General features: G+C 42.1%; 1 protein-coding gene across 2 annotated transcripts; it reads right to left on the reverse strand.

Annotated features, from left to right (window-relative positions):
• Nucleotides 1-17: 17 nt before the first annotated feature.
• bdh2 (3-hydroxybutyrate dehydrogenase, type 2) lies at nt 18-12,985 on the reverse strand. Of its 2 annotated transcripts, none has more exons than XM_080881212.1 (10): nt 12,924-12,985; nt 5,199-5,286; nt 4,233-4,311; nt 3,145-3,241; nt 1,672-1,780; nt 1,292-1,352; nt 997-1,110; nt 588-646; nt 339-431; nt 18-185 (listed from the first exon to the last, which is right to left on the reverse strand). In XM_080881212.1, the coding sequence occupies exons 2-10, from the start codon at nt 5,268-5,270 to the stop codon at nt 132-134; spliced, it is 738 nt and encodes a 245-aa protein (XP_080737338.1). In that variant the 5' UTR covers nt 5,271-5,286; nt 12,924-12,985; the 3' UTR covers nt 18-131. The 2 variants fall into 2 exon arrangements, with proteins under 2 accessions (XP_080737338.1, XP_080737339.1); XM_080881213.1 differs by having other exon boundaries at nt 5,199-5,289; nt 12,924-12,974.
• Nucleotides 12,986-14,855: the final 1,870 nt, after the last annotated feature.

A 14,855-nucleotide genomic window follows, 5' to 3' on the forward strand; every position in this document is an offset into this window, starting at 1 on the left:
ATATGCAATATTACTGATATTTTTTTCTTATTTTATAATAATAATTTTAAAAAATTATCCATTTATGACAACTTTATTTGAATTCAAGGTTTGGATTCCACTTCTGTAATGATGTAGTCCTTCCAGTTTCCTCACAGTCTCCAACCTCCATCGATGATGTGCTCTGTCCCAGTCACATAGGCTGACTGTGGAGGGCCCAGACAGTTTAAAACCACTGGTAAATTACTTTACTGACAAAAATATCTACAGCTTTCTCTAGGTATGTGTATTCCTATGATACCTACACTCTATTCATACTATTATTATACCTCCTGAATTACATCTGTGCAAGCACTCACCTCATCTGAGGCCAGGTATACGCACAAGTGTGCAACCTCTTCGGCTGTGCACAGCCTGCCAGTTTTCTGTCTTGCCATAAAGTCTTTATAAGCCTGTAAATGAGTTATAATTGGATCATTCATTATCTTCATCATCCAGTCATCATTATTTAACATTGTGTAAATAAAGATAACATATGACACATAGTATATGAATCACGCAGGCATTACTGTCAGGTTGGCGAAAATGTACATCAAAGCCTGCAATACCTGTTCTGGGTCGGGCTGAGCCTGGATCCTACCCCTCAGTGATGGAGTATCAACAGTCCCTACAGAAATAGAAAGAGAGCAAGCCTAATGAAATGTTTATCAAAAGACAAGAGTTAGTTAAGAAATTATGGTCTTTGGCTAAATGAACATTTTTCTATTAATAAGTATCAAATACGATTGGGTTGGACTTGGATGTGATGTATATAAATAATCAAAATAAAAGTATACACAGCATCTTTTTAGACTGGCTCTTAAGCCAGTGTGCCCTAACATGAAACAACCTTCAGCTAAAACACCCCATCAATTTAGTTTAATTTCAAGGACGTTTACAGTATACTTTGAGTATCACTGAGGAAGACTAAAAACACATGGTGATATGGTGATTTGTTGCACTGTGTTCTAACCTTACCAGGACAAACACAGTTACAGCGAATGCCTTGCTCAATGAAATCCGCAGCTATGGACTTGGTGAGCCCAATCACTGCAGCCTTGGAGGTACTATAGACACACCGCTTAACAACGCCTGTGTTGAGGAAACACATCTGTCACTCACACACAGCCATACGCAGGCAAAGCATTTATCTGAGATAAGAGGATTGCAAAGACTGGCCAAACTTCAAAGACATCGTGTCCCTTTAAGTAGGAATAGTTCTACAAGCAACTGCAATAAAAAAAAAAAAAAAGATCTGAGGAAGATCGTTTACCTTTTATGCTTGATGCAACAGATGCCATGTTAATAATGTTTCCCGCCTTCTTTGCCAACATCTAGAATGACAAATGGCATATTAACAGAATTGTTTTTGTTGAATCCAGATTAAAACTACACAAACAAAGCAATAAAAAGTGCCGAGATCTGCGCTAAAGGTACAGTTTGGCAGTTTGGTTAGTTTGCAGCTAAAGCAGGATTAGTAGCTGAGCAGTCCTCACCCATCATGTCATGGGTTCACAGTGGTACAGTTAATGCAGCTAATCCAACAACGGATGAGAACAAAATTAAAGGCATATGTCACACTATTATCAGTAGCACCTATTACATTCACGGGATAAATGGTGTTAAGAGTTTGGTGAAGTGGCCAAAAGTCACCTTAGGCAAGAAAGCCTTGCTCATCAGGTACATGCTCCGCACATTGACATTCATTGTGAAGTCCCAGTCATCCTCTTCACAATCCAAGATGGTGCCATGATGCACAAATCTGTGTACGAGCACAGACATTTAGTGGAAAAATAGCCTCATCTAATAACTTTAGACAGCATTAATATGACAATTTGGACAAACAGTGAGACACAAGTGACAATATCTGTACCTAATAACTTAATCAAAACCAGAGTGGTAAACTACTGCCATTTCAAGATAAAACTCAAAGGTGATAATGTAGAAGAAACCTGTTAATAAAATTGAGAAAAGGGGAGAGGGGGTTATGTATGTATGTTATGGGGTTTTGGAAATGTAATTAAGTAGTAAGCAGGAGACAGATGGGTGAATTAGAAAAGTGTAACTTCAATTTTATCTTTTTTTCTCCTTTTGCGGTCACCACAGCAGATCATCCAACTGACATCACATCTTATTCCTAGCTTCCACCTATGTCACACCAACACTGCATGTCCTCCTTGACTTCATCCGAGAACCTCATCTGTGTCTTTTTTCCTCCTTGCTGGCAACATCCTCTGTCCACTGTCCCTCCTCTGCACATCTCCAAACCATCTCAGCCTAGACTTTCTAACTCTGTCTCCAAACCGTTCGACCTGAGCTGTCCCTCTGATGTACTCAGTTCTAATATTACCCATCCTGTTCACTCAAAAATCTGAGCATCTTTATTACCATCTTTTGAACCTTTTCTTTCACTCTTGTTGCTATCCTTCTGTCACAAATTATCCCTGACACTTGTCTCCAGCCACTCCATGCTCCTGCAATCTCTTCTTCACCTCTCTTGTGCACTGTCCATTGGTTTTGATGGTTGAACGCAGGTATTTAAACTGATCTACCTTCACTACCTTCACTTGCATGTTCACCTTTCGACCTGTGTCCATCTAATTCACATGTATTCTGTCTTTAAATAATCATAGTGCACAGTATCTCCTGTCTGACCTCATCTGTCATCCTGTCCATCACCACTGCAAACAAGAAGGGGCTCAGAGCTGATCCCTAATGTAATCCCACCCTTACCCTGAACCCATCTGTCACTCCTACTGCACACCTTACCGCTGTCTTGCTGTCCTCTTACATGTCCTGCACCACCCTCACATACTTCTCTGTCTCTCCTGACTTCCTCATGGTTAAAAAGAATAACTTAACGTTTATTTGAAACTACAAGTAAAATGCACAGTGACTGCTGATTTAGGAATTCTGGTTTTGACATATTTTTTTCAGTTTTCTACTTTAATCTGTTGTCAACAATAACTCACATGAATTTACTTCCAAAAATGGTGCAAATTACAGCTTTATTTGTTTTACTTGATGTGGAACTTCTAAATACCATACATTTTGTTTTTCCAAGAATTATGTAAGGTTTTTGTTTCTTCAGTAAATCAGAGAAATAAAAACTAATTTAAAAAGTACCCAGCAACGTTGAACAGAACATCTACATGGTCATGTTCCTTGGCCAGGGCTTCTACTTGGTCCTTCTTGGTCACGTCCACCACTTTGGTCCTGATCCCTGACACCGAAAACAAAAACAAGGACAGTTTAGATTATACTTGCACTGCTTTTGTCTTCATAACAGCTGGCTTTATTTTAGTGCATGAAATAATTCAAGGTATAGCAGCTTCATTTATCAATCATTTTCACAGTTACACAGCAAAACAATGGTCCTGGCTGCTATCTTCTTCAACATACATCTTTTCCTACTGACCGCTCAATGGCTCTGCAGAAAGCCAGTTAAGAGGGTGAAGTGCTCAGGCGTGATATCAGAAGAAGAATGTTGCTCATGTCCTATTTATTCAAACTCATTTACTGCAGAGACCAGAATAAATAGAGATATGGTTCTCTTCTCACAGTCTTGAAGAAAAGACAATTAAAACCCATATAAAGCCTTTTACAACTAATATATGATATGCACACCAGAAATGAGATAATCTGTTTTTTTTTTTCTTTTTAAAATTACCACAGTGCAATTTCAATTTCTCTAATAGAGATACGTTAAATGGCTCTTGTAGAAAAAACAACTTCACTCTGGGGAAAGCATAGGTGTTATGCATTTATACTAATTAGCTGCTTTGGCCAAAATGAGAGAAATTAGTAGAATGCATGCATTGCTTCTTCCACTTATCTGGTGCCGGTAACCTAAGCAGAGAACCTAGGTCCTAGGCTTTATAGGCTAAAACCTCCTCTCAGTCAGACAATCCCAGAAAACCTCCCTCACGGTGCACCCAGGAGGCATCCTTGTCAGATACCCGAACCATCTCAACTGGCTCCTTTCGATGTGGAGGAACCACGGTTTTAATCTAAGCCCCTCTTGAATAACTGAACTTCCCACCCTATCTCTAAGTACAAGCTATTTCAAAGTAATCAAAATTTTAAAACTTTGCATCAATTAATTAAGTTGTGAAAGAACTTGAATGAAGGGATAGGAGTAAACTGGCATCCCTTTTGCAATGCCTCAAATAGCCAGAAGATGGCAGTCATAGATCAGCAGAGATGAAACTTGCCTTGAATACCATCCAGCTCCTTCAGCTTTTCTCCATTTATGTCTGTGGCTGTGACCTGAGCTCCCTCCTTAGCAAATGCCTACAGTTTAAAAAAAATAATCAGTGTTCAGTTCCAAGTGGTTCCTCAATGTTCTACATGCTGTGCTATAAAATTTAAGGAAAAATTTGCAATTATGATGATTGGTTATGACACAAAACCGAAAAGAGAAGGACACCGAGCCACAGACACAACTGAGCAGGAATCTAAATTGCTGTACGAATGGACGAGGGCACTCCAACTACAGGGAATAATTCAGATCATCAATACCAATCAATATCTCATTATCAAGCATCTGAAAGCAGACTGTCAATATCCATCCACAGTTCCACAACTCTTCTGAAATCCATTCAACTTCCCATCAATAAGGCAGGTTTTTAAAGTGCAAATGGATTTGCTCAAAAGACCCCTTATAACATTTGCATCTTTTAACTTTTAGGTTGAATTCCTCCAATAAAAACCCAGTTCACTGTAATACAAGGCACCTTTGCACACTTTAAGATCACTTGGAGGGAACAGATGTAGCGATGGTCCAATCCAGTGTGTGAGATTTTCAAGTGTGTTGTTATCTCTTTGGCAAGAATATCCCTAAAGGACGGTCCTGAACCTTTGCCTCCATTAACTCAGGAATCACTATTACAGCAGTCATTTACAGGACATTAGGTGACATGCTTAAGTGTTTCTATACATAAGGAAGTTGGAAGAAACATGTTTTAAATTACATTAAGAAAAATTACATCACGGGACTTCTTAAAATCTTTAACTCTAAGCAGTATATCCTATATTAGTTAATCTATATTTAATACTTATCAAAATGTAAAGAGCACTGAATAAGTGCAATATTTAACTACTAAATAAACATTTTCTGCTGTGATTTAGAAGCCACTAAATCAGTGAGATGTTAAGAAGAAGATATGAAATGTTTTTACCATTGCTGCAGCACGTCCAATCCCCTGAGCAGCAGCGGACAGAACAATCACTTTCCCATCCAGGCGACCCATAGTTTACCTTTCACTGCTGCTGTGAACAAAACAAACAAAAGATTGGAGAATAACAGCACATTTATTTAGATAAATGCTTTCAGTCTTAATTTAAAAAGGTATATCAAGCATGTTTTTTACACAAATGTACAAATTTCTATACTTTAATTCGTGGTTTTCAGCAGTCCAGACATGCAAAGACATACATTCACTGCTAATCTCTGAAAAGTGTGGTGCAATTCGTAATTTGGTTATATAACTGTGCAATCATTGACCATTGGCAAAATGGTCTTTCGGTAAACTGCAGCATTTGATGGCCTACAGCTAAGAGAGAACTCTTAAGTGACCCCACAAAACCACTTGAATTCATTAGAAGCTTGCTGTAGTGTTAGGTTTAGCGCATTCAGTCACTAATAGTGACAAAGTCAGGCATTATAAATATTAATGTAAATTTTATTACTTGGCTCAAAATGATTGTAGCTTATGGTAAAAAGGCCCTATTAACAAATGTGCTTTATCAGTGAGTCTGTCTTCCGCTTCCAGTACCAGCTTAAATTCAGTTCACAGAGTGCTGGTCCTTATTTACAATAATGTCACCCAATTCACCGGACAATTACATCCACGCTCTTTGGTTCTGTCCACCAGTTCAGAAGTTTTGGCGCGAGATATGTGAAGACTTATCAAAGTACCTGAAATATAACATTCCAACTTCCCCCTTAGTGTGTTTGTTGGGCAGCTTAGATAATGTCACTTCAGAAAAGAATATAGCCCATATGGTTTTCACTGCCCTATGCATAGCCAAGAAAACTGTCCTCATGAACTGGAAAAATAAAAATAATCTTAATTCTAACCAATATAGAAATTATCTATTAGATTACATTAGTCTTGATACAGCCTCTGCCACCACATCAGATCAATTGCTCTGGGCTCCTTTGATCAGCTCCATCACCTAGTGGGGGTGGAGGGTCATAGTTTGGTCCCGCCTTCACTGTTGTGATTGGTGTGGGGGTAGGGACAGGCTTAGGGCGTCGGGGGGTTCCCCGGAGGCATCTTCCTTGGGGGGCTCAACCCGGGGTAGCGGTCATGTCCAGTTAGGGGCTCTGTTGGCTCTCAGGTGACTGTTTCCTCGTGGCTGCGTGCAGCAAGGCTAGGGGAGGGTCTGTGCTGACGGACGTGGGTTACTGACCTGGTAGCCTGGCTGCCCCTGGGTGGGTCCGGGATGGGCGTGAGGTTCTGGGGGCGCTCAGTCTCTGGGCTGGGGCCCTGGCCGGGCCTCGGGGGCTTGGGTCCTGGTTGGTGTGTTGCCGGGGTTGTGGGCGGGTGCGTGCATGGGGGCCCAGCCCTGGCGCAGGGTGCCGCTGGTGCGTCGAGCCACCTGGGGGGCTCTTCAACTGGTGGGGGAGATTGTCACACCTTGCAGGAGCTTTCCTCTCTTCAGGAACTCTCTCTGCAGGAGGGGGAGATACAGGAGAGGTGGAGGAAGATCTCAGCCTGGGCGTCTATTGTCTTATGTAGTCTGGAAGATGAGTGGATGGTGGGGTGGGTGCAGTTTTTTCTGTGGTGGGGTTGTGTGGACTGTCCCGGGCTCTGTGGGGCCGGGAGGCGCTGCTGCACTGGGCCCCGGTCCGGATGGGCCTGGGCCCCCTTTCCCTGGCGGGTCGTGGAGTATGGGGGTGCCTACTGGGGTCAGCGGGGGAGCTGGCCCCAGGGAGGGGTCACTTGGCCCTCCCTTCTTTCCCTCCCCATCTCCAGCTGCCTCCCTCTTCCCGCTCCACCACAACCACCCACACATGCAGGGCCTTGGAGTAGGGGTGTGTCACCAGGGTGCAGAGGAGGCTACCCCCCTGTCCCCTTCTGGCTGCCTCTGCCTCAATTTTATCCCACAACTTAGACATTCACATTACTCACACTCTCATTACACATACATATAGGATCTTGGGGGTGGGCACGATACACGGAATCCAAAGTACCATCAGGGTGTACACCTCACCCCTGGCGTCGTTGCCCACCTCTCAATTTTAAATACACGTAGACATTGAGGGCTAGCAGGAGGGACTATGCGCTTACCTGCTGCTCTCTGGCAGGTAGCTCCATGCCCTCCTGGGTTTTAAATGCACCTTAGAACACACATGCATCAACACTACAATGAGCGGGTGGAGGGAGGTTTGGAGTCTTCTCTCACCCCCATTCTCTGCGGCCTGCTGGAGCGGGGGGGCTAGGAGGAGGAGTTGGCCGTCCGACTGCGGTCTGGAGTGTGGGGCCTCCCTGCTGCTGCGGAGTCGGGGCGGTCTGCCTCTCCCCACCGCGGGGAAAAGGGTAACACCACCTGGGTCTGGGTGCAGTTCCCCCCTCCAGGGGCAAGGGTACCTAGACCCGGTTCGTAGAGTACCTTTGGGGAGTGTGATCGTGTGTACAGCGTCTCTTTATGTCTGTCTCCACGTTGGTTGAGTGTGGAGTAAGTGTATATGAGAGCATGAGGGTGGGAATGGATGTTTGTATCTGTGTGTGCCTGTATGCCTGTCTCTATATGTCAGGTTCGGTATCAGACGCCACCTCTCTGGGGACATCTCAGGCCCTCCAAGGTTTGGAGGCCTATCTCCCCCCACCACCACTTCCCCTGCCAGTGGCGGACTCCCTCAGACATCGGTGCGTTGGAGGTTCTTTGTGTCCGGGGATGGGCGTCCAGGTACACACCGGCTCACTCCTTGGCGGCCGCTTATCGGTAGGGATGGGTATCGTTTAGGTTTTATCCGATACCGGTGCCAAATCGGTACTTTTGAAACGGTGCCGGTGCTCAAACGGTGCTCAAACCGGTGCTTAAAGAATGGAGAACACAAAATTGGTCCAAAAACCTCTCATGTTCAGCTGTTTTTTGTAAAAAGATAACAATGTTAGCCTTTTCTGCAGCTATGGGGCATATATGGTATCACTCATGGCTGGAAGCAGTGCTTAAACAATGGAAAAAACACAAACTTTGTCCAAAAACCTCTCATGTTTAACTGTTTTCCACTTTTTCTTTGGTCATTTTAGCCTTTTTGGCCAGGGTGAAGGGAGTATCTGCCATCAAACAAGAAGACAGCCGCATGTAGCTATGATGATGTTTGCTAGTTCACCTTACATGCATTAATGTAATAACGTGGTTAGCCTACTCAACGTAAATTACACTCGAACAACATGAAGCTACGCACGCAGAAAAGAACGGCTGCTGCTGCATCATCATCCATCATCATTTCTGCTACACTGGCAGGGCTAGGGGCCAGGACTCTCCTCTTCGTGTTTTTGGGGGATGTTGCATAACAGCCAACCCACCCGCAGTAGATGCGCTCGGTGTGAGGTCTCACAGCAAGCTATCAAATACGGCGCATTTCTGGGCTTTTAAAAAAAACGCTATGCATCGCCAGGTGTTTCATCGGATTCGAGGTGTTACTTCCTTTGACAGTATCACAGTATCAGCTTAAAGCACTTGTTGCAGGCTGCTGAGTTTGCATATTTTGCTGTGAAGTACAGCCAGACTTTTGACCGCTTTGCCTTGGACATTTTTAATCTGTAGCTCTGCTCTAAAAGAACGTACGTACCTGGACCCGCCTACTATTCTCGGAAACGTAAAATGATTGGCTAGAAGTGTATCACAGCTCAGGAAAAAAAGCACCGAAATAAAGCACCGAAATGTGCGCTGCTTTTCGGTCTGGTTACTACCGTTTATGTCAGAACCGGTCCCATCCCTACTTATCGGGGCCTGGAGCCTGGGGCTCGCTCGGGCCACTTCGGAGGTGGGGTGCCCCCGGCCTCTCGGCCTGGGGCTCGGTCACTCAGGCACAGCTGGCTGCCAGCGGAGCTCACGAGCGCGTCACTGCAACTCCCCCTGGCATCTGCTCCGCGACTGCTGAGTGAGCCCTCATCTGGGACTCTCCTCAGCTCTTCTGGGACAGTGGCGCGGCTGCCCCTCTGTTGGTCTTCCTTGGTCTCTTGTGTTCTGGGGGCCTCTGGATGTCTGGAGTTTTGATCTCCTCCATACCTGCTTCATGCGCTGGAGGACAGGGCTGTGGCCCCCCCACACCCTTTAGCAGATCATTACATGAAGGAACCTTTTAAAAAAACAAGCGTGTCCATGCTCACAGGTGTACACACGGGTGATCACACCCACAAACTACACCCTTTTTGGCTCCTACCTCAAAGCACACTGTGTTCTGTTGATGTTATGTGCTGCACAATAATGTTTAATATTTAGTATTTACTGTCATATTCCCATATATCATTGTGATGTTGTTTATTCTATTACTCTTGTTCTCTTCTGCTTGTTTTCTTTTTTCTTTCTCAACAGGTGATCCAGGTGATCGATAGATGCATTTTTTTTTCCTGCCCATTCTGTTGGTTTTTGTTTTTTGCCCTTCTCCCCCGTCCCTCTTCTCAGCTGTTTCTCTTTCCCTCTTTCTTTCTCCCCTTCTTTCCTCCAGTCAAGTCTGTCCCGTATTCAGCAAGTGAAAATAAAATAAACAATAAAAGGTGAATCAAATGGACCATTATGGCAAGGCTGGGATGGTCAATTTGGTAAAGTAAATCCGTTGGGCATCTTTCTTTGCCTTTAGGCAATAATTCTGATGGCAAAAGAGCCAAACAGGACAGGCAAAAAGACAAAAAAAAAAAAAAAAAAAAAAAAAAATACAATAATGTCACCCAACAAATCAGACAAGATCAGTACCATGAAACTTGTAGTGAAAGTTAGTAATTAGACCAAATATGACGTGACACAGCCCAGAAATAATGCAATATGGCAGTTTCTCAGTCAAGGACTTAAAGATATAGAATAACATACAGGAATCACATCTGTCTATACAAAGTTCAGAGCACAAAAGTTCTTCTTATCATTTCATCAATATTACCAACATGAAGATGATATATTTATGAAGATTATTGTGGGCTCTTTTACGTTAGAATATAAAGCACCACAAAGCAACTGTTGCTGTGATTTTGCTCTATATAATTTAAATTTAATTCACTTGAGTTGTAAAGCATAACTATCTATATTTTATAACTCTCATCTTACTGAACATGTGTACTTACTTACCTCTGAATCTAGAGAACCATTAAACAGACCCCCATTGGGTCCTACCCTCTAAGAATAAGGTGTTTATGAGAGAGTATATGTATATGTAATAGTATAATAAATTGCTTGTTCTTTATAATTGTGACTCCCAAGAAAATTGTCTGAATAGAGTTCAGGTCGTCCTGACTCGGGAAGGCCTGGTTTGAAAATGTTATCTGACCCTATCTCAACCTTGAGCACAGTACTGCATGTCCCTCAATTAAGTTCAAGTTCAAATTTTATTCGCCACTTGCAGTGGCAGGTTGCCCTGCAGTGGAATGAACCCGCCCCCGACCTTACACACACAACACAGACATCACATGGGGATACAAGTCAGAGAACGGTTGCATTGCAGAAAAACCACTGAAATGTACACTACAATGGGAAAGTACAAGAGGAAAAAAGAGACCTCTACTCATGCTGGGCTATAGGAGGACAGCATGAGAACAGGAAACAAAAAAACTCCTCTGCACAGAAAGCACATAAATGTCCACAGTACAACATTATAGAGCATGTGACCAGCAACAGGGTTGGGTAGGGGATGAGGAGTAATCCCAGGCAACACAGCAGCCTTCCTGCCACTGCGCCAACTCTCCAGCCCGGGCCCAGACCCGCCTCGTATTCCCAGGAGGCAACAAGCATCGAAGGCTTTGGAAGGGGAGGCGGGCTAGTATACTGACACATGGTTTTTGTCACCCTTAAGAACGGCAACGTGCGCCAAAAGTGACGTCACAACTCTTGGTACCAGTTCCACTCTTTACTTTTGTTTCAACTTTTCGTGCAGGCCTTGTTTTTTGTAACCTGGCGTGCACAAGATGGTCATTGTTGAATACACAAGTTTGCAAGAAGTTCAGAGCTCAGAGATGCCCAGGGTTTACACAGAGCTTAACAACTTGAAAATATTAAACTGTTCTGAGGAAAACTCTGCAATAGCTGTGTTTACTGTTTGGACTTCTCCTTTTGTATTAACAAAAGGAGAACAATAATATAAAATAATCCTCAATAGCAACATCTATAGTTCAAAAGCAGACATTGGTGAGTCCGGTAAACGGGCTCTTGTGAGGTTGCAGTTCATACAAAACACAACCAAAACCTGGCCAAAAACAAGGCTTAAGGTTCTATAGAAGCTGCCAGAACAACTATGCAGTCCTGGTCTGACAAACTAAACCTGACAGCCAGACCTGGTTGTTTGCCTCAATTATGGAGGCCACGAACTATCCCGAAGCCTGGGCATGTACACTTGTCCTCCAGATTTATAATTCAGGCCTGCAGAAGCCAAATTCTGCAGCAGGCCCTGAAAAGTAAGCCAACAAGAGGGAATTGATGCACACCAGTCTTGTGGCCAAGGATTAAGCATTGTAGGCCCCGCAGAGCTAATTAACAGTTCCTACAGTGCCTGTAAGGATGGATCCAATCCTAGTTAGCACTTGCCAAAGAATTCTTCATTTATATTTAATTCATAAAGACATGGCACTCCTTCTCTTGTGAGTGGTAACAGTCGATGCTGGGGCCTAACAGTTCTGGAGACTCCTACGTTTTATCAATTTTTCCAGGAGAAGTTTAAAATTTTTGAAAATACTGGGTTTATTACTGAGCTAATACCATTGCCACAGGCAAATGAGGTGTATACCTTTTCAAATGTCCATGGCCTTGGTGAAGCTATAGAACAAAAACACTTCACACCACTCTGGTACCTCCAGGAAAAAAAAAAAACTTTTTTCTTTTAAATAACCACAAAATGGCACACCATACCATGTGGGCTGCTGGGCACTGGTGGACTGACCTGTCATAGGGCCAGTTTAGCATTTGAATGAAGATTTCAACCATTCAGTGCAGGATTTCCACATTTTGCACTTCTGCATTGTCTTAAAGCAAACTGTAAAACTTTAACTTACCTATCAGTCTGCTGTTGCTCATTAAGTATTAACTCGTGTGTAAATCCTCACATGAGATAATGAAACACAATGTGACTCAAATGAGAAATGACATTTTAAGCTTCACTGCTTACTGCTTGTGCCTGTTCTCAGTTCATTAGTCTTAGAAACAGTGCAGATTTTCAGTTACTGTGGCCATCTCAGACAAAGAAGAAAAAGTGGCACCAGTACAACTATGGTGAATTTGCAGTGTATCTAAGGATGTGCAGACAGGTATTACTAGAAACCATAATTTCCATAATTCCGTTGTACATGTACAATGGCAATTAAGAGCTATTCTATTCTATTTGATTTTAAACTGAGATAACATTAAGAAAAGATACAAAGGTGAGTGGTATTGCTAGAATCTCCTGTCTTCTAAGTAGATTTGGATGGTTTAAAAAAACCCTCTAAATACAGTCCAGAAAATGTAACAATTCAAAGTAGCATTGGACTGTAATCGCTTTTCAAACACGTTAACCTGTAACTGCAGAAATGTCATTGATTCCTATTGTTGCATAACAGATTTTTTTCAAACGTGTGTAACCTACAAAAACTTTACTTGCATCAGCTGCTCAAGCGCGATCAACCACACAGTAATGACTTTAACTGATGAGCATGTGCAGATGCTTTCTGTAGGTTGGACTGTTAGCTAACGTAAAGATTTTAGAAACTCACCCCTCTGCTCAGCTCCGACTTCGACAAGACGCACTCAACGTCAGAGTTCAGCGAGGCTGGACACGTGACACGCAGCTAGAACTCCTGTTGGTTCGAGACCAGGAAGTTCACACGAAGGGGCAGGGTGCAATTTGAGAAGACTAGAAAGCAAGGGAGCACACCAACAAGGCTTTCTACTTTCAGACGTTTTTTTTCACCCTTTAAAAAAATTAAAGACATTAAGCTTTGTACGAACTTTTTAAATTGTTAAAATAAGTTCTCTTTTGAGTGTCCTGTATAAGAAAGTACATTTGATACAAATATTTTATTTGTAAGGACCAAGAAAAAAACAATATAAGAAAGAATTTTTCAATTATTCATTTTGAGAGTAAATATGAAATTTCACAACAAAAGTTGAAATAAATAGTATGTAATGCATAATGCACATGACTCACATACTCCTTAAGGTGAAATTATATTTTGAGTTTAATCTTAAAATAGTATTTCAAGTTTATTGTCAAAGTGAACAATAATAATAATAATTAAAAAAAAGATCACTCTAAACTGTCTTTTTTCTTAATCTAGCCCTTATACTCTGTTATTGTTATTATGAGTTGGAAAATTTCACTGTCTTTGTAAATCATCTTGACTTGTAATTGGAAGGACTTTGGAAGGAAAATGACCTTTGCCCCTCCTTTGTCAGGTCTTTTCAGTGTTTATTGTTAATGGTTAAAGAGCTTAAAAGTAGGATAAATCTGTTGGCATTTTAAGAATGTCAAGATTGTAATTCAAATGAAACATTTGGGGAAAAAACATTTATTCTTGTAAAATAAGAAAATAAACAAATAAATCTTCTATTTGCCTGAAACAGAAGTTGGTTTTCACGATATAATAAGATTTTGAAGGCACTTTCACATGTGACCAAATAAAAAATAACCTCATGCAGACATTCACAAGGGGCGATCGTGGCTCAAGAGTTGGGAGGTCATCTTGTAATCGGAAGGTTGCCGGTTCGAGCCCCGGCTTGGACAGTCTCGGTCGTTGTGTCCTTGGGCAAGACACTTCACCCGTTGCCTACTGGTGGTGGTCAGAGGGCCCAGTGGCGCCAGTGTCCGGCAGCCTCTCCTCTGTCAGTGCGCCCCAGGGCAGCTGTGGCTACAATGTAGCTTGCCATCACCAGGGTGTGAATGGGTGGATGATTGTGTATAGTGTAAAGCGCTTTGGGGTCCTTAGGACCAAGTAAAGCACTATACAAATACAGACCATTTTATTCATATTATTTTTATAAAACGTAGCTTTCATACATATTAAAAGCACAAATTTTCAAATCAGTTTTTCTAGTAATTAAGGCATCAGAAGTGTGGCAAGTCCATCTGGTGACAAAGACCATGCATAACTCAAAGCTCAAAGAACATAACTGCTACCCTCAAGATGAGGCGGATTTCTCAGCTGCTATTTCCAGGGTCATAAATAAATTTTTATTTTACGCTCAAGTGAAGCATATTATTTATTAAATCAAATCTAATTTTCATTTTTATTGGTTCATTCTTGCTCTTTCAAGATACCACACTGTTACACATATTGCATTTTGAGTTCTGGGCTCTCAGCTGAATATGAAAACAGTCTGTCATTGTTCTCCATCATCATATTTCTTTTTAATGTTTTATCAAACTGCTTTATACGTTTTCCTGCATAACATTTATAATTTAGTGGTTCATTGATTGAATGTTTAATTTGAAACTAGTATTCCATCTCATTATTTTCATTTAAGACTGTCTGTTGTAATTTTGATAAACAGAAGACAGTTATGATTCATCATTCCCAATAATAGAAATGCCCAAACTGTTTAAAAACACTGATCAATAACATAATAATAATTTGAAAAGATTGATTAAGTAATGGGCCAGCTCCAAGATAATAATAAGTGCCCCTGGTTACTCATGGATGTGGGAA

This window comes from Rhamphochromis sp. 'chilingali' (genome assembly GCF_963969265.1).
Source record: "Rhamphochromis sp. 'chilingali' genome assembly, chromosome: 4".
Taxonomy (NCBI): Eukaryota; Metazoa; Chordata; class Actinopteri; order Cichliformes; family Cichlidae; genus Rhamphochromis; species Rhamphochromis sp. 'chilingali'.

What these genes read in the sequence shown, in the direction of transcription:
- bdh2 (XM_080881212.1), bottom strand. Translation starts at nt 5,270, where the DNA reads ATGGGTCGCCTGGATGGGAAAGTGATTGTTCTGTCCGCTGCTGCTCAG. An exon ending in GCAAGGCTTTCTTGCCTAAG is followed by an intron (nt 1,353 to 1,671) that starts GTGACTTTTGGC and finishes TTGTCATTCTAG; the next exon opens with ATGTTGGCAAAGAAGGCGGG. An exon ending in TGTTGCATCAAGCATAAAAG is followed by an intron (nt 1,111 to 1,291) that starts GTAAACGATCTT and finishes TCCTCAACACAG; the next exon opens with GCGTTGTTAAGCGGTGTGTC.